This window comes from Mixophyes fleayi, chromosome 9 (assembly GCF_038048845.1).
Source record: "Mixophyes fleayi isolate aMixFle1 chromosome 9, aMixFle1.hap1, whole genome shotgun sequence".
NCBI lineage: Eukaryota > Metazoa > Chordata > Amphibia > Anura > Limnodynastidae > Mixophyes > Mixophyes fleayi.
Window position 1 is genome coordinate 107,265,812 of NC_134410.1, and position 24,353 is coordinate 107,290,164.

The following is a 24,353-nucleotide window of genomic DNA, read 5'->3' on the forward strand; positions in this document are numbered from 1 at the left end:
TATCTGTGTGGAGTTTGTATGTTCTCCCTGTGTTTGCGTGGGTTTCCTCCGGGTGCTCCTGTTTCCTCCCACACTCCAAAAACATACTGGTAGGTTAATTGGCTGCTATCAAAACTGACCCTAGTCTCTCCCTCTCTGTCTGTCTGCGTCTGTGTGTGTGTCACTATTAGGGAATTTAGACTGTAACCTCCAATGGGGCAGGAACTGATGTGAATGATTTATTTGTACAGCGCTGCGGAATTAGTGGCGCTATATAAATAAATGATGATGATGATGATGGCTGACACAGTCCAAGCCATTCAAAATTCAGCCAGCAGAGGTGCTGTGGCTAGGATGAAAGTCTATAGAATGACAGCAGTACTGTAGGGGATAGACAGTTCTGTTACCCCAGTGGGGAGACCGGTGTGTTAAAAAACAAAGAAGTCATCTATTACAACAAAGGGTTTATTTCACACACGCACTGCGACACCGTACTGCTCGATACCTGTCCCTCTGCAGTTTAATGCACTGCCACTATATAACAGAGGTGATGACATGCGGGATAATGCAGCCTTTACTAGTTTATTTTGTTCATCTCCCTGCTTTTTTTGAGGAGGATTTAACAAACACATCACATTGTCTCCCCCTCACAATGTTTAAACAGCTGGACAGGAGAGTTAATAGCTGATGGTTTAGTGACAAAGGCTGCGTAGCCGCCAGAAAAAATAAATAAAAAGGTACAGTGAGTTCAACAGGCAATAGTTAACTAGACTGGAGGGGTTAAAAAAAACAACAACATCAACACAGACCCGGTAGAAAAGGAATCTTGTTTAAAATAGATTTTATTAATAGGTTTTCAAAAAAGGTGGAATTAAGAATCCGTTCAGCCGCCTTACAATGGTGACGGAACCGCTAAACGTGCAAAGTTATTGTTCATATTGTTATTTACCTGCTGTTAGAGTTCAGGGGGGGGGGACATCTGAAAGCTGGTGCAAATCAAATGTATGTCCTATATATATATATCTATATTCATATCTATATCTATCTATCTATCTATATACAAATATATATATATATATATATATATATATATATATACACATACATACACGCATACATACATATATATATATATATATATATATATATTATATAATCATATATATATATATATATATATATATATATATATTTATATATATATATCTTACCATGTCAAATTTACATGAGTTATTGTTCATGAAAGTCTATACAATTTAATGAAGTTTGAATGCATGGGTATAGTCATAGAAGATCCACGTTTGCAGGAATTAAGAGTCTTTGTAAAATTATTCTTGATAGAACAATAAAATTAAATTGATATATACTCCATCCTCTCACCAATAAAAACAGATGTCCTACTTGCTAAAATCCCTGGCATGGTAATCTAATAAGACCAGGGGAAGAGACGGATGGAGATGGTTGGTCCAGCTGAAACATGAGTGACAGCAAGTGAGCCCTCACATTTTCTTGTACTAATGCGGTGACATCGGACCACGTGGGACACATGCCCGGGAAAAATGGACGTCATGCGTAATAATGCGCGGATTATAATAGTTGAACAAAGATGACACAAATTGCTGCTGACTATTGATGATGATGATGATGATGATGACTATGTTGCCCTGTCATCATATTTTTGTATGCAAAACTAGCTATACGGGGTGAATTTGGAAAGGAAAATATAAAACTCTACTTTAACTACACTGAACGTTCAGGTGAAAAATATTATCTTGGTCATTCCAGATGATGGGTTAGATTTATCACACAATCAGATTCTACCTATCATTTTGTAGAATATAATACAATACTTAAATGCCAGCTAGAATCTGATTGGTTACTATGAGCAACACCTTCCCTTTTCATTTTTGGAAAGCTTGATAAGTCTGCCCCCTTCCCCCCCCCCTTCCTGTATGAAATTGAATATTTGAAATTGGATTCCACTTAGATATTTTAGTTACTAAGGGGTATATGTACTAAACTGCTGGTTTGAAAAAGAGATGTTGCCTATAGCAACCAATTACATTCTAGCTGTCATTTTGAAGAATGTACTAAATAAATGATAACTAGAATCTGATTGGTTGCTATAGGCAACATCTCCACTTTTTCAAACCCGCAGTTCACAATTTTTTTTTTTTTGTACCTTAATGAATTACAAAGATTGACATTGTAACATTTTTTATAGCTTATATAAAAATTACGACATGTGATCTAAACATGACAGTAGGAATGCGTCACTAAAACTGGTATTAATACTTACAAATATTATATAAAAATACATTGTGCACTTAATGATATGCCTCTGTGAATGAAAACGGACTGCCAAAAGGTTAACCCAAAACGTCAGTCTGGGTGGTCGCTAATATTTATTTGTTCTTCCAGCACGGAAACAGTTAATCGAGAAGTGTTACTGATGAGAAAAAGCAGACAGAACCATTTTTCCCCTCAACCACGCTCCCCCCCACCTTCCCTCTCCCCTCTTTCTCCACGTTTAAAGGGGAATTTTTATTTCCTGGCTCATTAAATCATTTGTCCTACAATCATAAGTAATTTTTTGAAAGGAGACACGCGCATTTAGAAAACAAATATGCAGAGTGTATCAGAAAGCCTGTCTCTGTTTGGGTCTTTATTTATTTATTTCACGCAGTATATCTATGAGACAGAAACGGTCCCATCTGTTCATATTTAACATCCAGGCTGATTCAGCAGAAAGGAAGCAGAAAGAGTTGTATTTTTTTTTTTAATGTTCTTTCATCTATTATTTTATTTATATGTGAAATAGCTTCTGGATTTTATTCAATGAAATAAAATAATGGCATTCGATCTAGTGGTAGAATGTGGTTCGGCAGTTTAAAATAGTTCTAGCTCCCCACGTCCTAGTAACAGCGTATGAATGTAGAAAAGTTCAAGGGTGAGACCATGGCTATCTAGCTGCCGGTTATGATGTCCATCATCCTCAGCCATCTCTATGGTTGCAGCCCTTTGCCGATTCCGAAAACTGGAACAGATGCAGCCCCATAGCAATTTAAGTTTAAATTAACATGCTTTGCTATGCCAAAAAGAATATCATTAATACACAGTGCAAAAAGGCAATTTTGTTTTTTCTACGTGTGATATGGAGAAAATAAACATATCATCATCACCATTTATTTATATAGCGCCACTGATTCCGCAGCGCTGTACAGAGAACTCATGCACATCAGTCCCTGCCCCATTGGGGCTTACAGTCTAAATTCCTTAACATACATACACACACACACACACACACACACACACACAGACAGAGAGACTAAGGGCAATTTAATAGCAGCCAATTAACCTACTAGTATATTTTTGGAGTGTGGGAGGAAACCGGAGCACCCAGAGGAAACCCAGGCAAACAAGGGGAGAACATACAAACTCCACACAGATAAGGCCATGGTCGGGAATAGTACCACACATATAGCCATATAGCTTCACATACCACTAATTAATATACACACATTCAGTCAGTATGCGGTTGCCTATATATCCTCACGTCACCCATCAATATGTCCATATTATCTAACGTGATTATACAGTCAATCTACATTACATGCCACCAGATATATTCCAGGCATAGAATGTATGGAGACATATGAGACTATATGGGTTAGCCTAATGTCTCTAGATCCCCCCTCATTGTCCCCCATGTCCAGAGCATTCACTACTATGTATTCAGGTGGTGCCCTCACCAGTATCAATGCTCCTCCACCCTACCATATCTCTGCCAACCCATCCCACCCCCGTTCCCATCTCTGCTCATGTTGGGTCTGTGTGGTCAGTACTTAACTGGAGCTATATGGTGCATAATAATTATTTGTGTTGTGATAACTAAGACAACCTGTGTCTCTACAGCTGTTATGTAGCTACAAGTCCAAGGGCATTCTGGCACTATAGCTGGAGAGGAAGAGCCTAACTCTGTTGGAAGAGTTTACAGAGGAACTGGTGGTTTAGAGGGCTATATCCAAGGTGTTCTTGAAGTGGACTTGTAATCCACATGTATAGTCACACTGGTCTCTTTCAAATCACAGATAAACCTGTGCCTTGTAAACTGTGCTAAAGTGTTAATAAAGAAAACATGTATCCAATATGAAAAGACATGTTGACTATATCAAAAGCATCTGTCAACATAAATGCAAATGTTCCCATTCCAAGATCAGGGGCCTGATTCATTAAGGATCTTAACTTAAGAAACTTCTTATTTAAGTCTCCTGGGCAAAAACATGTTACAATGCAAGGGGTGCAAATTAGTTTTCTGTTTTGAACATAAGTTAAATACTGACTGTTTTTTCATGTAGCACACAAATATCAACTTTAAATTTCAGTGTCAAGTATTTGTGTGCTACATGAAAAAAGAGTCAGTATATGCACCCCTTGCATTGTAACATGGTTCTCTCCAGGAGACTTAAATAAGAAACTTCTTAATTTAAGATCCTTAATGAATCAGGCCCCAAGTTTTTATCACAAATATTGTTGCGAAACTCCCGAGACCTGTACAGTTTTGAATGTATCTCAAACAAAAAAACAACTAATCTCTGGATCTTTAAACACCAAAAAAAAACAACAACTTTTGTAATTAGCTTCTCCTTCCTCTGCCAAAAGCCACAGTGGCAGGGCCAAACTTCTTTATACTTCCAGAAATCCCACTGAATCTCTCCCTTTCATTTGCATTGCACATCATGTACATTAGGCAGGATAGGACAACAAGGAGAGGGACAGAGAGATTAAAAAGGTAAATAACTAAAAAGGATACATTTGGGCATTAAATTAGCTTTCTTGACATATATATTGTATATATTACTAACTGTATTACTATTATGATTGCTATTATTTATTATTATATGATTTATTTACTATCATAGTTATTTCTCATTAGATTATACTGCTACAGTCATGCATTCCAATATTCACAAACATACACATGAAATACAGTTCTCTATAGTTTGGCGTCATCATGTATTGTGGGTGGTTTTAAAAGATCAGTACTGGGGTTTCATGGTTTACTCATGCAGAGAGCACATCTGAATAACACATTCTCGAAAATAAAAGCCTTGACATTACCCCAGAATGACTTGGAATCTGTTGTGCGTTGCTTAGAGAGAAAAGTATTAGCAGTTAATGATGAAGGTTGATGTACTTTTGGCTCATTTGTTGCCAAATTCTCAGCAGCCCTCAATATGTTTTTATTTTATATTTACTCTACTCCAGGTTGACAGTGACGTGTCTATGTGCAAACTATGTTATCTTTTCCTTATGTTGAACTTACCCTAGTTTATTCAACCTGTCTCAGTCATTAAGTCTTGCTGCTCTAATGTGAAACAAACTGGATAATCTTAAAATTCCTTACAACTCTTTGCTAATGTAGCAGCAACCATCGTGCACAGCCCACGGCCAGAAACGTTTCCCTTATTTTTATACTAACCAGCAGCTGTGCAGTAAAACTAAATTTATATAGTATAAGGACGTACCAAACCCAGGATACGGTTTGGGATACCGCCAAATCTTAAGTGTTTTAGCAAAATTCGCAAAATCCAAATCCTGATTTCCAGCTATTTTAGTAAGGGATGACATTATTGCATCCAAGAGCTAAAAAGACAGATAAGATTTATCATTTAGCCAGCTCTGAACATCCCCGATTGTAAAATCGGAACAAATTTGGTCATGACCAGTATCCACCTAAACCACGGCCTGCCCTCCAAGATCATAACCGTTTCTGGTTGGAGGATTGGCCTGGTTTAGGCGGACTCTGGTCATGACCTGGGCATTAGGTAGATTAAAGAAACAACTTGCTTTCATTAGAATACATTTCTAGCAAGTAATTGAATCTTCAAGCTTTGGTTTCCATCACGGTGTCAAACAGGCAAGATTTTAGAGGTATGTCTACCATATTATAAAAATGGGTGCCAAATGTGCAATTTGGCAGTATGGAGCCCCGGAGGTGAGGACCATCAATGCTCACAGAGGGGAGGCCCGGAGGCTGTAGGGTCATTTCCAGGCCCTCCCCTATAGTGTTCCGCCACTCTTTGACTTGGTCACTCCCTAGAACTAATCTAAATATCCTGCTTATGTAAACTGTACTACAAGGTATTAAGGCATATATGTAAAACTAAGAGTATGTATTGCAGTTTTGTTGTATATATCATCATCTATTTATTTATATAGCGCTACTAATTTCACAGCGCTGTACAGAGAATTTATTCACATCAGTCCCTGCCCCATTGGAGCTTACAATCTTAATCCCCTAATTTACACACACAGACTGAGAGAGACTAAAGGCAATTCAATAGCAGTCAATTAACCTGCCAGTATGTTTTTGGAGTGTGGGAGGAAACCGGAGCACCCGGAGGAAACCCACGCAAACACAGATAAGGCCATGGTTGGGAATCGAACTCATGAATCCAGTGCTGTGAGGCAGAAGGGCTAACAACTAAGCTGCCCACAAATATGCACCTCAAATTTGCCTCTGTGGCATCTTGAGGCAGCGCAAGGGTTAAACTCTAGGTAGCAGAAGAGCACCACATTATAGATTTCAATAATCTGTTTTATACATTTATAAATGTATTCATTTCTGTAACCTGCTGGGAGCTTAATTAAAAATCAAGGAGGCTCCATTTAAAGCTCATTACTATGGTAATTTTATAACGGGGCGGTGATTAAGGAGCATTTAAAAGAGACTTTTACATGGCTCTGGGGAGATGGGCACTGGCATTTTTTTATGAGGCTGCTCCAATTATTTATTCTCTAAATTGGAAATGGGGATATTAAAGAGCGAAGAAAAATAAGAAAGAAAAACAAACAAACGGAGTCACGGGTAGAGCTGGGAATCTCTCCATGTAGATTTTAATTTAAAATTGATATCTGGCAGCTAGCTGTCTGATGGTGATGAGACAAGAGGTTGTTAAAAGAGAACAACAATGGAGGTCATTTACTAAGTGCGAAGCGTCCGCTGGCTGCGCAGTGCAATATTGAAACCACCGTGCACCTCGATTTGTGCGAGTGTACCTAGATTTACGCCGAAGCGCACAGTTTTGAGGAACAAGATGGCAGCTTTGGTGGAGGAGCTGAAGGTTACACAAGTTAAGGGGAAGAGTTGGATGCCGTGAAAGTGTTCCTAGTAAATTACAAAGTATGTACATCGGAGCACCAAGTTTTTGAAGCAGTTCAGAAATGAGCGTGATTATTGATGTACGATTAAGGGAGGTAGAGGCGGAACTACCATTGGTCGTCATCCTGTATTTTTAAGGGGACCAATTATGTGCTTCCAAGCACGTTTCTAAGCGTGCTCCGAGCAATGCAATAAAACTTTCATATACACACATACACACACACACACACACACACACACACACACACACACACACACACAGCAGGGCCATCTTAACAACATTATGGGCCCCCGGGCAAAGCAGTGCACTGGGGCCCCTAGATATAGATATAGATATATAGATGTATACAGATATAGATATATAGAGATAGAGATAGAGATAGATAGATGTACTTGCTCAGTGACCCTTGAAGGTTTTTTTTGCAGGTCTTTTTCTTATGCATGATTATCCATACTTGCCAACTCTCCCAGAATGTCCGGGAGACTCCCGAAATTCGAGTCAATCTCCCGGGCGTTACCAGGAGAGCTGGCAAATCTCCTGCATCCCGCTGCAGCCACCGCTAAATGACACGATTCAGCCAGAACGTCATTTTCTTCGCGTGGGCGGGGCTAAAGTGATGCGATTTGTCTTGCCCTGCCCCGCCCCGCCCCCTCCCGCCCTCCAGTCACGCCCATCTCCCGGAATCAGAATACAGAAAGTAGGTAAGTATGGGATTATCTATTTTCATTAAGAGCCGTGCCTATGGGGCCCCCTTGCCCCTGGGGCCCCCGGGCAGCTGCCCATCGTGCCCAATGGAAAAGATGGCCCTGACACACAGGTTTCATAATCACTCATGGGTAACTTAAGAAATATAAAAGAGTGAGCATTAATTTTACACTTTGCACGGTGCGCTTCTTGAAGTTATCCTGCCACATTGCACACCTAGGTCGTACACCTAGGCTGCGGAACGGTCTCCTGAGAACTGACGGTTTAGCAACTTGATGTGCGCTGGACTGAACAACCGGAAGCATCTGTGGAAAACCAAGGTGCAATCACCAGATGACGTATATATTATACGAGGAATAATGGCAAGTTGGATTTAGGCAGCATGGCGGCACAGTGGTTAGCTTTGCTTCCCTAGAGTGCTGGTTTCAATTCTAACCAAGGGGCTATCAAGAAGACGCCTATGTGGCTCATTTATGAGTGGACACATTACCGTTACAAAACTACGTAGAAAAAAGAACTACAACTAAAACAAGGGGTATTTTTATGCATATGTTCATCTCAAGATGAACCCTGCTCAAAAACAGTGACTTTGCGGCACAGATACATCAGACACACAATGGTGTATACTAACGCCCCCTCATAACATAGAGATAGCATAGACACGTGGTTTGACATTGCTAATAATAAGTGCTAAAGACTTATTACTGTATTTGTACACATTAGGCCTGACTCATTAAGGTAAGTAAAGCAAAAAAAATAGTAACTTTTCACCTGGGAAAAACCATGTTGCATTGCAGGGGGGGGGGGGGGGGGGCTAAATTTTAAATATGGGGACAGACTTATAGTTGGGATAGGGCATGTCCTATATCACCTTTAAATTTCAGTGTAAAAATAAAGCTATCAAGTATTTGTGTGCTACATGAAAAAACAGCCAGTATTTAACTTATGTGCAAAATAATAAACTAATTTGCACCCCTTGCATTGTAACATGGTTTTGTCCAGGAGAAAATATACTCATTTTTTTTGCCTTACTTTGGTTAATGAATCAGGCCCATTATATTAATTTAAAGAATAATATAGCAAAGAGTTTAACAAAGATATACACAGGAAGAATATTGTCTGTACATAATTATTAGAGTTACATTTTAAATATAAAATGTAATTAAATACAAGCACAAATATAAAATATACAAACATAAATAAATTAAACTCAACATTTGTTGTTTTCCCCTTTATAAATCAAATTGGAAACTTCTTTTCTGCAACAGTCCAAATGGAAATGTTAATTCAGTAATGCAACTTCATAATAATATAATGTTCTGAGCCACAAGTTTAACAAAGTTGCTGTATTTGCATAAATATATCAATTGTGGTGAAACTCAAGGCATATTCAATTAGCCACGATGTTCCTCTGAACATCGCAGCTTTGCACATTTTCAGGTGGTACGGTACCTCAACATTGTGGATTTTCTCCTCACACCTTTATGGGGGCAAAGAGAAATCTGCGATGTAACATCGCTGCCTTCTCAATCATTCTGGAAACACTCTGTGGCTAATTAAATATACCCCTAGGTCAGGGTTTCCCAAACCCAGTCCTCAGGGCTCCCCAACAGTGCAGGTTTTCCATATCTCCTTGCTGGAGCACAGGTGTATTCATTATGGACTGACACATTGGAACAGATCCACAGGTGGTCCTAATTATGTCACATGTGATCCGGAAAACCTGCACTGTTGGGGAGCCCTGAGGACTGGATTTGGGAAACCCTGCCCTAGGTCAAACTTGCCAACTTTCTTTATATGACCTCTGGGAGATCCTGGAAAGGGGTGTGGTTGAATGGTGGAAGGCGGCAGGGTGCGGTGAATCGTGTCATTTTGGCCCCATCCCCACAACGGAATCGTCATTTCGACGTGGGTGACACTGTCAACCACGAATCGCATCATTTTGGCTAACAATTTGTAGGATGCGGGCAGGGGCAGGCTGGGCTGGGCCAGTCCCATAGTTGGCTACCTTGGGCTGGGTCACTGGGCCTCCTGAATTGTTTACCCTTTAAAATACGATGCTGAGTCGAGGACCCCCTCTCCACCGGGCTAAGATTTGCCAGCCCTCCCCTGGATGCGGACATTCCGGGACAGTGGGCAAATATGAACTAGGTGTGAGTGTATTATATACACCACTGTAACCCATTATCATGTATTACACACATACAGTGATATCTCCATGTTGGGTACCCCGAAAACCACCACATTGGTCAATAAAGAGCATCCATATTGATACTTTCAAAATTGATGAGTTCATTATCGGGCAGGTGTCCAGTCATCTTCCAACTGCACTAACAGGGCTTAGTGACCCCAAAAGTTGTCTGATTACTTGACCTGAGCACTAGTGATGGAAAAGTTTGATCTTGCACATATCTACAAATTTATTTAGTGTGGCTGGATAAAACTGTACATACATCCCACTGGGAATGCAAACATTCAGCAGTTCATCTCTTGCGTGACTGCTCTTACATTAATGGGGTTAGGTGGATGTGAAGAAGGTGCTTTTTTGGGTCACATAGGGCTGTATACCTTCCCTGTAGTCCTCACAATGCAGCTTTGACTGGTATACTGTTTTCCTTTACAGCACCTGCCGGCTTCCTCTGTTTATTTTGTCTCATTCCCTCTTTCCGTGTCCTTAGAACACAGGAGTATTTCCAATACCATATCCTTCAGCTCCCTCCCATGATCCTCTCAGCTGTAGAGTGGCCTAACAGTCATTGGAATAAGTTTGTGACCTCCCAATAGTCGGGCAGGGCCCTCTTAAGAACCTCTTGGGCCCCCGGGCACAGCAGTGCACCGGGGCCCCATATATATACAAAAATAAAATAATAATGATTATATATATGGGCCCTGCAGCCCAGGGGGGCCCGTCGGAGGCAGGAAAAAGAAAACCCTGAAAAAAAGAAGAAAATACTTACCGTGCTGTCAGCTGGCGATCCGGCTCCCTCCCTGGTCTCCTCCTCTGTCGCGCTCCGCAATGGATGTTGGGCGGGCGTGATGACATCACGCCCGACATGCACTGCCAGCGCGACGGAGGAGGAGACCAGGGAGGGAGCCGAATCGCCAGCTGACAGCACGGTAAGTATTTTCTTCTTTTTTTCAGAGTTTTCTTTTTTTTCCTGCCTCCGTAGGGACCCCCTGGGCTGCAGGGCCCCCGGGCACCTGCCCAGCGTGCCCAATGGGAAAGAAGGCCCTGTAGTCGGGCACTTATTTTCACTATAGCAATTACTGACCATACCTTCAGTCTTTTTGGCTTTTGTGTTCTGTTCTGTTCTGTTGACTTTAAATATTGTTGTGTCAAATTTTTGTGTTTCATGTCCATTTTAGGTGGTGAACACAATTACCTCCATACATATCTGTTTGATATTTTGCTTAGATTTATTACAGTATATGGCTCAATATTTTTAGCTAGCAACTTTGCTCATTTAGAGGTAATATAACATTTAACATACCTCCCAATTGTCCTATTTAGGGGACTGTCCCACCTGTCGGGAATGTTGTCACGTCTGACGGGACTGTTGGGGGCAATGTGGGGGTGCTTTTAGGAGCGGGCAGTGGGATTGAGGGAGGCCAAGCACTATAGAAATGCTAGCCACGCCTCCCAAGGGAGGTGGCCTGTCTCGATGTGTTTCAGTCACAGCCCACTATAGTGTGAACACGCCCCCTTTTCATCAGCATAGACTGTCAAGACAGTTAAAATGTTGAGAGGTATGATTTTTAAGGAGACTTATCTTACTCACTGTGCAGATGCATGGTCTTCTACAAAGGCAAGTCTACACATTGTAAGATGTTTATTCCCTCTGAGAGACAAGATTTATTTACTAACATTGCATGTAAGTACATTTGCACTCAATCATAGCAACCAATCAAACTCTTGCTTTCATTGTCTACCTTGCACTAGACAAATATAAGCTAATTGCTGATTTGTTGCTGTGATTCAGTGCAAATTGGGGCCCTAAATACAATGTTAGTGAATGAGTTTGTCTAGTTAGACATGAATGCCCACAAATAGTTTAGCATAACTGTGTCGCATACAGGGAGCTCCCATCAATTAGTTTTCCCCATTTGTGACACTGGAAATTAAAATGCTTATTTAACTACATTTTAGGCTACTGATCCCTGATTTAACATATATGTTCAGTAGACTTGCTTTTCATGTTACCCATAAAGGTTTAGTTAAACAATGTTCTTGTAGTACTTCATTTAACATGAAAAAAAAACACTCGACTAAACTATAAATATATAATTTTCCTAATCTACAAAATGCAATCAGGAATCGTTACTTAGGAAAATGATAATTCATTAAATAAATAAGTCAATCGCATACTAGTGGGTTAAAGCAATTAAAAAAGAACGTTGGAAATGTTCTTTTTCATGTAGAAAGGGGAATTTATGGATGTATATAGAGATAATCTGGAAATAGCTTCCGCGGAGACATTGGGACCAGCAAATTAGCCACTGATTGGCAAGCAGAGACGCTGAAATACCTTGTGTTAATGTTCTCCCTACAGGAGTCCGATTGCTTTCCACTACAAACTCATCAGCCCTATAAATTATTAATACTCGAAGTAAGAGGGAAGCCGACTTAGAGCACCGTCTCCTCCCTCTGTCATTGTTTCCATTTTTATGGGCAAAATGACATTTAACAGAAGGCTTAGGACAAGTTTAATATATACCCCGTGGAGGACAATTGCTACCAGCAGATGCTTTTGTCCCTGCTGTGATGTAGAGAGTTAATGGGGATAGTTTAGTGGATTTTCATTTAAAACGTCCACATATAAAGAAAAATGACCAAATGCTGGTGACATGTTTAATAGGTTAAAGGGTCAGCCCCACGTTAGAGCAAACTGGCTAACATGTTTAATGGGTCAGAAACGCCAAGGACCAAATTGACCTAGCTAATAACTGCTATAATTAATGGGCTAATAGGTCAGTCCCACTAGAAGCGCACTGATGCGTTAAGGAAGCAGTTGCAAGTGAAAGCAAGGCTTCTTAATGATCGGACATGTTTTATGGGTTAAAGGTCACTTCCACTGGGAGCAACGTTTACTAATAACTACGACATGCCCATATTCATGCAGTTATGACTATGGAAACTATACTGGAAAATTATAAAAGAGGCATGTTTTTCATTACATTTGTTTGTCAAACCTAAGGGATTTAGACTCTTGCTGTACCTTAGTACAATGCAACTTGACTGAAGTTGAAAGAGTTGGCGGCCATGCTGTTAACCCTTTTTGGTCTTAATTCTTCACTCCCTCCTTTTGTTCCTCCTCTCTAATCCGTTGCTTATTTTTTCCGGCTAAGACTCAGCGGGATTTTTTTTTTTTTAAGTGCATACCAATGCATGACTCAATGCTATAGCAACCTTAAAAAATATTTCAAGGGTGAGGGGAAGGATTAGAGATGTGGGGGTTCGGTCCCCTCTGTGTTGTGTATTCACACTGCTGTTTACTATCAAACAAGAGCGAGGAATTCAAATAGCTTTCAGTGACACGGGATTAAATCCAAGTAAAAGGTTTAATCTCACTTAGCAACCTTCCACACACAGTGTGTGAAATAGTAGTCTTGGTTACAGCAGCGGTATAGAGCAATGTGTACCTCTGTGTGTGTGTATGAAGATGTGTGTAAAGTGCGGAATCTTTTTCATGACTTTTTATCTGGGTTTGTAAAATTTTCATATGTATATTTATATTATGATAATATATATCTAGGTTAAATATGTAGCTTCTGCGTATATCAGTATTTATTCTGTACATATGTGTAGTTACAACTCTAGGGGGTAAATGTATCAAGCTGCGAGTTCCCGGCGGGTTTGAAAAAGTGAAGATGTTGCCTATAGCAACCAATCAGATTCTAGGTAATATTTATTTAGTACATTCTACAAAATGATAACTAGACTCTAATTGGTTGCTATAGGCAACATCTCCACTTTTAAAAACTCACAGCTTGATACATTTACCCCTTGGTGTTAATGTGCATGTAACGCTAAATATTAGAAAATACTTGCAGCTCAGCTTATACTGTGTAAATTGTAGCTGGATTCACCAAGATGATTCTTATTCCTTTCCTACCACTCTTGAGAGTACATACAGCTTGGAAACACAGCCTTGAACTGCTGTAGACCTTGAAAAACCCAGTGTGCAATAACACACAATGATCTCTATTTTCCAAGCATTGCAGTGCTTGCAAGTACCATTATGAGGCTGTTGATTGTTGCACTGGTATATTTACATCGCTATGCAATGCATTTTTCAATTTGACTAATTCCAGAACTGTGTCTGTTGTTCTATAGAGGTAACGTACTGTCATGCTGTTATCCACAATATATTAAAGAGAAATATATTTAACACATGCACACACTTCCGTTACTTTGTTACTGCATATCCACCAGACGGGAGAGAGGCTGAGAATGTGCTATCTCTATGGTTGCCCAAAGAGAGAAGCCGATGAACGTTTCATAGGACACTTCAGCTCTGCCTGGGCTTTATTACGGGGCCTTTAAATAGGAGGGATAAGTAGGAGAGAAGAGAAGGGGCAGCAGTGGGAGTGAAAGCCAGAGAAGTGCTCTGCAAACAGTAACATGTGATAAGGTGCTTCATCTGCATCTGTGTTTGGGATAAGGATCAGGAGCACCTGTATACACACAGCTAACACGAGATCCCTGGGATTACCATCACCTTATTTAGGGTTCTGTGTGCCAGCAGGCAAGTCCTATTATATTCCTTTCTAAGAGCACTGGGTTAAATATGTCACCTTATTTGTATGACATTTTTTTTTTATCTGCTCCTGCTTTGTCATTCAGTATATAAGAATACGCTTACCGATCAATGCTCCCAGTGCTAATAGGAACAACTGAGACTGTGCTATATACACCTATCAGATCCTTCCTGTAATATATCTGCTTCATACCTAAGTATTACCTCCCAAACTTATGTTTTATCACATCTGGGGGTAAATGTATCCGGCGGGTTTGAAAAACCAATCAGATTCTAGCTATCAATTATTTAGTACATTCTACAAAATGAAAGCTAGAATCTGATTGGTTGCTATAGGCAACATCTCCACTTTTCAAACACGCCGGAAAACTCTCAGCTTGATACATTTACCCCCTGATTTTGAAGGTAATACAGACATAGTATAATAACCCTGGGCCTGATTCATCAAGGTGCGCAAACGCATACGCATCTGCTAAACGGGACTTGAGCTACGTAAAACACCACATACGCAGCGCAAACAGAGCAGATACGACACTCAAAGTCAACTCAATCTCAAACTCCAACGCAAATATAACAGTTTGCGTCACTCAAAGTATGCAACACAGATGCGTATGCGTTTGCGTACCTTGATGAATCAGGCCCCCTTTTATTGGGATGTACTAGAAATTAGCATGTCCATTTTATCTGGATAAGCATAAGTTTCAGTGGTAGGCCACATGAGGCCCACCGGGCCACTGGTTGCTCATTAGATGATGCCGTATAAGTTATCACTATGGTAGACACGCGCAAGGTCGCAACAGAATTCCGGACAAACCAACGTTTGCATCTGCAGAGGTCGACCCAGAGATTTGTGAAGTCCTGGTATTCAGTCCTCGAGTTCTGCTCCTGCATCGCCATTCTGCCGAACGGCCTGTCAGCAGTGTTTACGTTTCGCATTTAAAATGTTGTGGAATTTATGGTCTATAGATGAAGTGGGGACGACGAAGTTGAAAATTGATTCAGCTCTGTGGTGTGGTTGGGACATAATAAGGGATAAATCTGGGAGGAATTCTGAATGTAACAAAAATATTACAGGAATTCCGCACATAACAATAAAGGGCAAATTCTAACGTTCTGTGGAACAGTTTTTCTGTAATCTCTTCTATATACCTTACAATGGCTGCTTGATCTTCTAATACAGAATACAGAAATGAATGTTCTTCTAAATAAACATAAATCCCTGTGTATAGGTTTCTACTACTGCAATATACATTAAGAGGTATCTAAAGTTTTATATATATATATATATATATATATATATATATATATATATATATATATATATATATATATATAAAAGCTCACATCTGGCTATGTACAAATGCATATAATAAAAATTCTACATAAAACGGCATCACAATCCTTACACACAAAATTACACCGTTCCTTTTTTTTGGGGGGGGGAAGTTATTTTCTAATTGTTAAACAGTGCTGTGATTGCAGTTAAAGCTCCTTACTTTTCCAGCAGCTGTTTCATGCCTATTCTGAGAATATTACAAATTAAGTCTTTAGGGTGTCGTTGTGCAACCGATATGAAGCAGAGCAGGGGGCAGGAGAGAGCTGTTAGGAACAACAGCAAACGAGACTTTTGGAAATGAAAAATCGTTTTAATTCGAAAGCTCAGAGCAATAACGAGAGGGGTTCTCGTAAATTTCTCAGCCCTGTGATAGATATCGGTCATAAAGGAGAATCCACAGGAAGTATTTTATTAGGCAGGGAAGAGGGACGGATATCACTTGTTCTCTTAACGGCTTTGAATGTGTTTATCAGATAGCACAAAATTTTAACTCATTCTGGCCGTAAAAGGGTTAACGTGGGGCATGACCTTAACTTGTGCAAACCCGAAACAAGCCATTTATGCGCACAGCTTCACGGTTATGACTTCGAGCACATAGCAATAAAAAAAGGACTGTCGGGATGGGTGACAGGAGTGACAAGACTACTGCACGGATTATGGCTATAGCAGGATTTGTAGCGGATGTGCTTTTTGTTATTGTGTTTTTGTTTTGCAGAGTACATGTTACAGAGCGGAACATGAAGGCTATGTGGATTTTTTATAGAGTATTAGGCTCATACACACACACACACACACACAGCTTGGGCAAACAGTTCCAACTGAGAAAATCACATGGAAGAAAAATGTAGTGAGTCACTCTTAACCAAACTGGAGAGAGGTGTACATTGATTTAAGGGGAGTGCATTCCTTTCTGCTACAAAGTAGTCAGTGTTGGTGAGGATTTGTAGAGGATTGTTTTATTAATTATGATTATATTATTATTACTAGCACCAACATTTTACAAGTGCTGTAAAATAAAGAGTAGCTGTCACCTCCGCACAGCTGTACCTTAAACAGGTGTCTGTACGTAGTAGATACCTGCATGAAGATAGCCACTTCCTGGGCAGGTATAAATATATCATAGTTGCCTACTCTCCTGGAATGTCCGGGAGACTCCCGAATTTTTGGGAGTTCTCCCGGACTCCCGAGAGAGCAGGCAAAAATCCCGGATCCAGCTATCGCCGTTGTTGAAGATGGTGGGGGCGGGGCTAAATCTGCCATTGTGGCCCCACCCCATACTGTGATTGGCTAAAATTGCCTAGGATTCACAGGGGGCCACGCCCCCCTTTACAGACCCCCCCTCCCGGAGAGCTGCCTTCAAAAGTAGGCAAGTGTGAACTATACATGAGCATTAATGGCAGAGTGGACGTCACCTGTAGTGGCAGACGCGTGCTCACTGAGAAACTGCCTAAATTAATGCTTGCTGCATGTTGGCACAAGGAAGAGGGAAGGGCATAGCTTATGTCATTTTCTCAAGAACTGTATGTATGTCATACCTGCCAGGTTTTCCTGGTCCAGTTCCAGATTTCAGTATCCAAATTCCCCCAAAATAGGCATGACCTTACCACCAATGGGCATGGTTTGGGTAACTTGTGTCAAAGCCTAATTTGTCCCAATTTGCCACCTGGGACTGTGTCAAGTCTGGTGTATCAATAACTGTACACTGCAATTAGGCTCTTACTAATTTATTGCCCAGCGTGGCACAAAATAACAGGGGACTACGGGTGTTCCATCACCCTATATCAGGTGTGTCTCGTGGTCACCCCATTAGCGTTGCATTTCCTGCTATATAATTCATCCATGCTATTCCTACTGGCTGTTGTCCAAAGCTTTTGTATGGCGCTCAATCCTCTTGGAACTGCAAAATCTTGACCTTATTTTTATAATGAGTAGAAATGTATCACATATATGTGTTGAACCCAAAATAAATATAGTCTATTGTCACCGCCGAACTTTCATTACCATCGAGATATAGGTTTGTTTCTTTTTCACTTATTTATCCTTTTAAATCAAATGATCACAAGTTACACAAGTAGTGTTTGTGCTTCCTCTTGCTTTGAAAACTTCCTGTGGATTGAAAAAATAAAAGATTGCTTGTATATATTGGGTGGAGAGCTATTTAAAAAGCTCTTTGAAGCACACTTAATGTGCGCAGCTCAGCTCCTATCTCGGTACTGATAATAAATGTTGTACTAAAACAATTAAACATGTTTGTGGATAAACAGAAGGAAATTAAGGGCAGGAGAGAGACAGCGGAGAGGCAGAGGGTGAGATATTAAAAGAGTAAACATGGAGCTGAAATTGCTAAGGGAAATAGAAGGGCCAAATTTAACGCTAGATGTGAGATGCATAGATAAAGAATTAGTTGTTCATTAAACAGATGGTCTGGAGCCCGGCATCCTATAAGTGTATTCTCATATGAATCATCAACTTCAGCTAGGATATTAATATTTAAAAAATAGGTGTGAGGAGTTATACGTAGCATCCCTGTTTCCATCCTATTAAATCTGACATTATACAAATATATATAATTTTCTCTCTATACATAAACACTATATTTGTATGATAGATTGATAGTGTCAATATTTGGATAGCATTATTTCAATAGTATTATGATTGGTGAACAGAAATATCAAACATTAATCAGCGTTAATGCTATCATCACTCACCTATTTAATATTTGGTACATTGGAACACTTTTTATAACAAGGGACATACTGCTTATAAATGATCACTACTTTCCAAAACGTTTTCATGAGGAGGGATGCACATGCTAATTAAAATCTGTTGCACAGGCCAGACTGTATTGCAAAGCACCTGTTGCATGCCCACAGTGGAAGCAGCCATTTTGTTCGGTGAACCAAAGTTCATACCAATAATCATCATCATTGTTTATTTATAGGGTGCCAAAGAGTTCATAGAGCCAGACAATCATTGTAGAGATATGACATAATGGGGGGTATTCAATTGTCCGCAGGTTAGAGGGGGGAAAAATATAACCATTAATATGGTAATCTCTCGCTGAAATCCAGCAAGTAAATTACTGTATTAACGGTTTTTCCGCGCAGGATTACCATAATAATAGTAATCCTGCGTGGACAGGGGGATTTTCGGCAATCCTGCGGACAATTGAATATGCCCCAATGAATACAATAAACATAATAACAGATAAATTAATATAATTAAGCATCATAACACATACATGGATAGCCATGAGCTAACAATTACAGCTAGCACGGATAGAGATAAGAATTCCATGCATTTCAGTAAACAGACAGCAAACAATTCAGCATAAGACATGACATCAGGGAAGTATAAGGTGGACGAACATAGGACACAGAGGACCATGCCCATGAAAGCTTACATTCTAGATGAATGCAGCCTATCAAAGCCTATCAAGAAAGGGACCTCGTGAATATTTGTTGTGAAGTGCCTCAGTGATGTCACTAGCTACTAGTCAACCAATAGGCTGCATTATCATGAATATTGGCTCAGAATTCAAAATGGCTGCCTCCACGGTGTGACAGATGCACTTCAAATAACAGTGCAAATAGCATCCACTATGGAGGCTCTCATGTCCTTGAAGGACATAAGGTCTCAACTGGTCTAGGGACTGGCAGTTGGTCATCTCTTTTGTACAACATACAGAATTGAAGATGGCACCATGAATTAGGTGTAACACATATACAATGGATCTGTGGCTGATTAGTGACACATCAGGTACAGTCTGCATCTAATCTGGTGTCTGAATTGTTCAGGTTGTGCAGATGATTGGAGGTTAGTTAGATGCAGACCTGAGGAGGACCCAGATCCCAGTTTTCCCAGGACCATACCCCTTTTCCCCTCCCAAAATCTTTAGTTCAAAATTCTAATTTTTCCATATTGTGGTCCCTTCATTTATACTTTACCAAATAGATGAAAACACGTTCATATAACTGTTTTACCTTTAGGGTGGATTTTATAGCCTGAGTAAACTTCATGTTACACAAATGACCCAATGTTGATTTGAAATTTATGGAAGCCTGTAGGAGATATGGGTAAACCGAATTTGCAGTTGTGTTTATGTAACATTCCAATTCTCTAGAATCAACTTTTTGGACAGAGTAAGTTGACCACGTCTCAGGTCAGTCAGCTAGTCAGGAGCCAGGGCAGATAGCCACTGATATCCAAATCTGCCAAAGTCGTTAAGATCATTGACATAAGAAGCGGTTCGTTTGCATCCACACAATAAATTAATGGCATAAGGCTGCTAACAGGATGCAACTAAACTGGTAAATTGACCAGATGAGGACACACAATATATACATTTTTTTCTCCTGTTGGCAGACTTTCCTCTTGAACTCAGCTTAGTACACCACAAAGCATTAATATATTTATTCCTAATTGGAAATTTTGGACAAACCAGGTCACAGCCCCAATCACCTTAAGACACACTAATCTGTCCAAACAGCAGCCATTTCCCACTAGTCCAGGCCCATTTTCAGACTGGAGATAACTAATTTGACATCTGAAATCCGAGAACGTACTGTGAAAATCAGGACTGGCAGGTGGTATAATGTATCATTATAGCAAGCCCAATAAAGGGCAATTTTGATTGCAGAATACTGAAACTTTGGTCCAAAAGAAGGAACGTCCAACCTAAAAGAAGAGATAGCTTCAGAATATAAAACAGAATTGCAAAAGTTCTGAAATCACACACAGGAAAAATTAAGCTATATCCTTTCCCAAGCCAGGTACTAGACTCCCCCTCCAACTTCCAGGCCCTAGGCACTTGCCTACCTTGTCCCATGTATATCGAATATTAATATACAAATCTAACATTGCAGGCAAATATGATCAAGAGAGAGACAATATATTATATAGCAAAGCAAATTTTAAATAACTTAGACCTCACCTAGTATATCTGGATCTATTTCAGACTGTTTGCAGCAAAATGCAGTGGATGCATGGAGAAGATCGCCCCAACGGAGTTTGTTATGCGAGCCCTGGAATGTGTGTATCACCTGAGCTGCTTCTGCTGCTGCGTTTGTGAACGTCAACTAAGAAAAGGAGATGAGTTTGTGCTGAAGGAGGGACAGCTATTGTGTAAAAGTGACTATGAGAAGGAAAAAGACCTTCTAAGCTCTGGGAGTCCAGACGACTCAGATTCTGGTGAGTATGCTGGTTTCTTATATGTATGTTATTACGTATGACTACCATTATGAATGTATATATGGCAGTGTAACATACGTACAGGGCATCATTTAAAATGGATAAAGGTGCTCAGGGGCAAACGCATGATTTGTAGAGGGGGGTTTCCACACCACGCCGCCAGTGGGCATGGGGCCATGCATGGGGCATGGCTGTAATTTTAGACAGTGCTTGGCTGCTCTTCAACTCTTCCTATCCCCATAATATACATGGGCAATGCGGCGTGCACTATTGTTAGGTGCACACAGCTCTCCCTTTTCAAGCAGAGCTGTGTGAAGCGGGAGCAGGGTCCAGCCACGTCAATTATACAGTGCCCCAGGCTTGGAGGGGGGTTTCCATGCACTAGGAAACCGCCCCCTCGGTTTGCCTAAGGTGCTATTAGGGTGCACTGACCGCATGTCTGCAGCTTGCAGATTGCACAGTGACCTGTGGATCACGGATTCCTCTAGTCTCTGTGCCCTCACTTGCACAGGCACAAGTGGCAAACATGCAGTCCGCAAGCTCTGACCACATTAATTGTAAAGCGGATACTAAATCCTAATTTGAATGACCACTTCACTTACAGATACCATTAAAACTGAATGACAACAGAAACCAACCTGCCACTTTTCCTGAAACCCATCTATTGGCATCCTAAAGTGTCCTTCTCCTAAGCTTTATAACAACATGTCAAGTGGCATGGGGCGTAGTGTAGATATGATTAACGATGATCATGTATCTGAATATCTGCCGCTGTTTGCGTCTCTTTGTGTGCTAGTAAAACGTTCTGTTTTTATAGCAAATTTAGCAAACTATCCATAGATTGGAGAGGACTATTAGATTATGGACCTAAACAGACAGCTTAAGAAGCCAATACATTTATTATTAAACATCGATCTATGTAGTCTACCTAAGGGCAGAGCTGGAGAAATCCAAGGAGTCTGGTACCAGGTGCCAAAATTTTGGGAGCAATTTCCTAGTGATGTCAGTGGATGCGCATCTTACCTGGCTACTTAGAAAAAAATTCTGGCTCCTAAATTTTTACTGAGTGGCTCCTGTATCATAGGCAAACCGAGGGGAAGGGGGGGGGGGTGGTTCCTAGTGCCTGGAAACCCCCCCCCCCTCCAAGCCTGGGGTGCACATTGTTGTTGTATTATCTTATACCTCTATACTAGATTTTTAGAGTGTTCTATCCATTATTCTGCAAGTTGTTATATGGCTCTGTACCCGGAGTGTTATGTTTCTTTGTGTAAGTTATAGACGCCCGAATGATATATCCCTGAATCTTCTCACTCTCAGCATGACATTATACATCTCTGCAGGTTCTTATAACTCTAGCATTTTATTTTATAGCTTTGCGTATTACAATATTGCTGTGCAAGTCATTATATCACTGCATGTTATATTACGTTGCTCTTCGGGTTATTTTATGGCCTTTACAGAAGTGTCTGGTGGTCGAGAATGCAAGACACTGTCTATATGATATATAGAGACCTTTGTAAACCGAAACCAGCCGCTCTCCAAGGGCTTGTTCATAAGGATGGCTCAAAATTACATACCAAGTGCACCTGAAGATTTTTTTCTTTCTATTTCCTTATTATCTACATTGGTTTCTATCGCAGCAACATAGTGTAGACTCATGTGAAAATGACCCCACAGGTAGCGCAAAGCTAGTGGGGCTATGCTATAACTGTGTCTCAGAGGACCCAAATGCAGAATGATACTCAAGAAGAAACAAGTCCTTATGTATTGCCTTTGTCATTATATTACAGTGAAGAGTGATGACGAAGAAGGTGACATAAAGCCAACCAAATGTCATGGGAACCAGGGAAAGGGCAGCGATGATGGCAAAGATCCAAGGAGGCCTAAACGACCACGGACAATCCTCACAACGCAGCAGAGGAGGGCGTTTAAAGCCTCATTCGAGGTGTCCTCAAAGCCTTGCAGGAAGGTAAATGCCTGTTTTTGTTTAAGTAAGGTACTTTCCAGACTTGTGCAAGGTCATTATAAAGAAACCTACTATTTTTTTTTATACTGCAAAGCTGATTCACGGCCTTGACTTCACAAAAGCGTGTGTCTTTATCATATACAAAGTAGGAGACCTTTAAACAATTTATATGAGTAAAAGTTGTTTTTTCTTAGCTGAGTGAGTATAATGTACGCTCCAGTAGTCAGAGTGGCAGCAATCAATTTGATACGTCAAAATAATTGCTTGAATCTATAACATGCACCTGTGTCCTACACAGCAACGGCGGCCATTTTGTCAACTGAACCAATATTCTTGATATTGCAGCCTAAGAGAGAGCTACCCCTACATTGTATAGAAAAGACAAGCCCTCCTTTGCGCTAGCAAAAACAAAATGGTAGCTGTAAGGACAATGAGTACAGGATACAACATTTCTGTACCTCTACTTTGTTGAGTCTGCATATCCACATATTCAATGTTTTAGAACTCTGTATTGCATTTGGCTTGCTTTTAGAATGGTGTATATCAGCATTTTTTTCCCCAAAAATTCCACATAGTAAAACTGTGCAAGGATTCTACCATTGTCCACTGTGTTTTAAAAAAAGTATTGTGCAATTAAAGTCTAAAACAGTGATGGGCAACCTGTGAAACACTGTGGGGGCCGCACAGTCCAGCCCTCGAACCTTCAAAAGGGCCACGCATACGGCCCTAGAGCTGTCTGTTGCCCATCACTGGTCTAAAATCGAATTTTATCTAGTCTGGGCAAGCAACACCCACACCTTCCGCTCGTGGTAATAGATGGAATTGACTGGAATGACTTACGGCAGTATACTTTAATCAGTATTTGCATAAAAATATAATTACAATATACCCTACTTGAAATGTGTGATTACTTGCCATTGAAAAATTAAAACAATTGCATCATATTGCAATGTTCAGTGTCCTAGTCTACTGTAACCCAATGATGTCAAAATTTACATTCCAAAATAGGAGTATTTAGGTTAAAGATGGCATATAGCTACAGACATGTTCTGTTCCAAGATGTTTAGGTACGACATGTTATACTAATAGGAATACATATCCATCACAAATGATTTTTCTCTAAATTATGATCTGTTCCCCGTAAATCCTACAGGTCAGGGAGACGTTAGCAGCGGAAACAGGACTCAGTGTGAGAGTGGTCCAAGTGTGGTTCCAGAACCAAAGAGCCAAGGTACGACACCCTGTTGTCTGTA

The 24,353-nt window shown here is 40.4% G+C and overlaps 1 protein-coding gene across 2 annotated transcripts in view; it reads left to right on the plus strand.

Annotated features, from left to right (window-relative positions):
- Window positions 1-24,353, plus strand: part of LMX1B (LIM homeobox transcription factor 1 beta) — a 135,778-nt gene that overhangs the window by 104,508 nt on the left and 6,917 nt on the right. For both annotated transcript variants that reach the window (XM_075184823.1, XM_075184824.1), the window contains 3 exons: window positions 20,902-21,134; window positions 22,925-23,103; window positions 24,254-24,331. In XM_075184823.1, coding sequence (XP_075040924.1) covers window positions 20,902-21,134; window positions 22,925-23,103; window positions 24,254-24,331 — 490 coding nt within the window. The remainder of the gene's footprint in view (window positions 1-20,901; window positions 21,135-22,924; window positions 23,104-24,253; window positions 24,332-24,353) is intronic.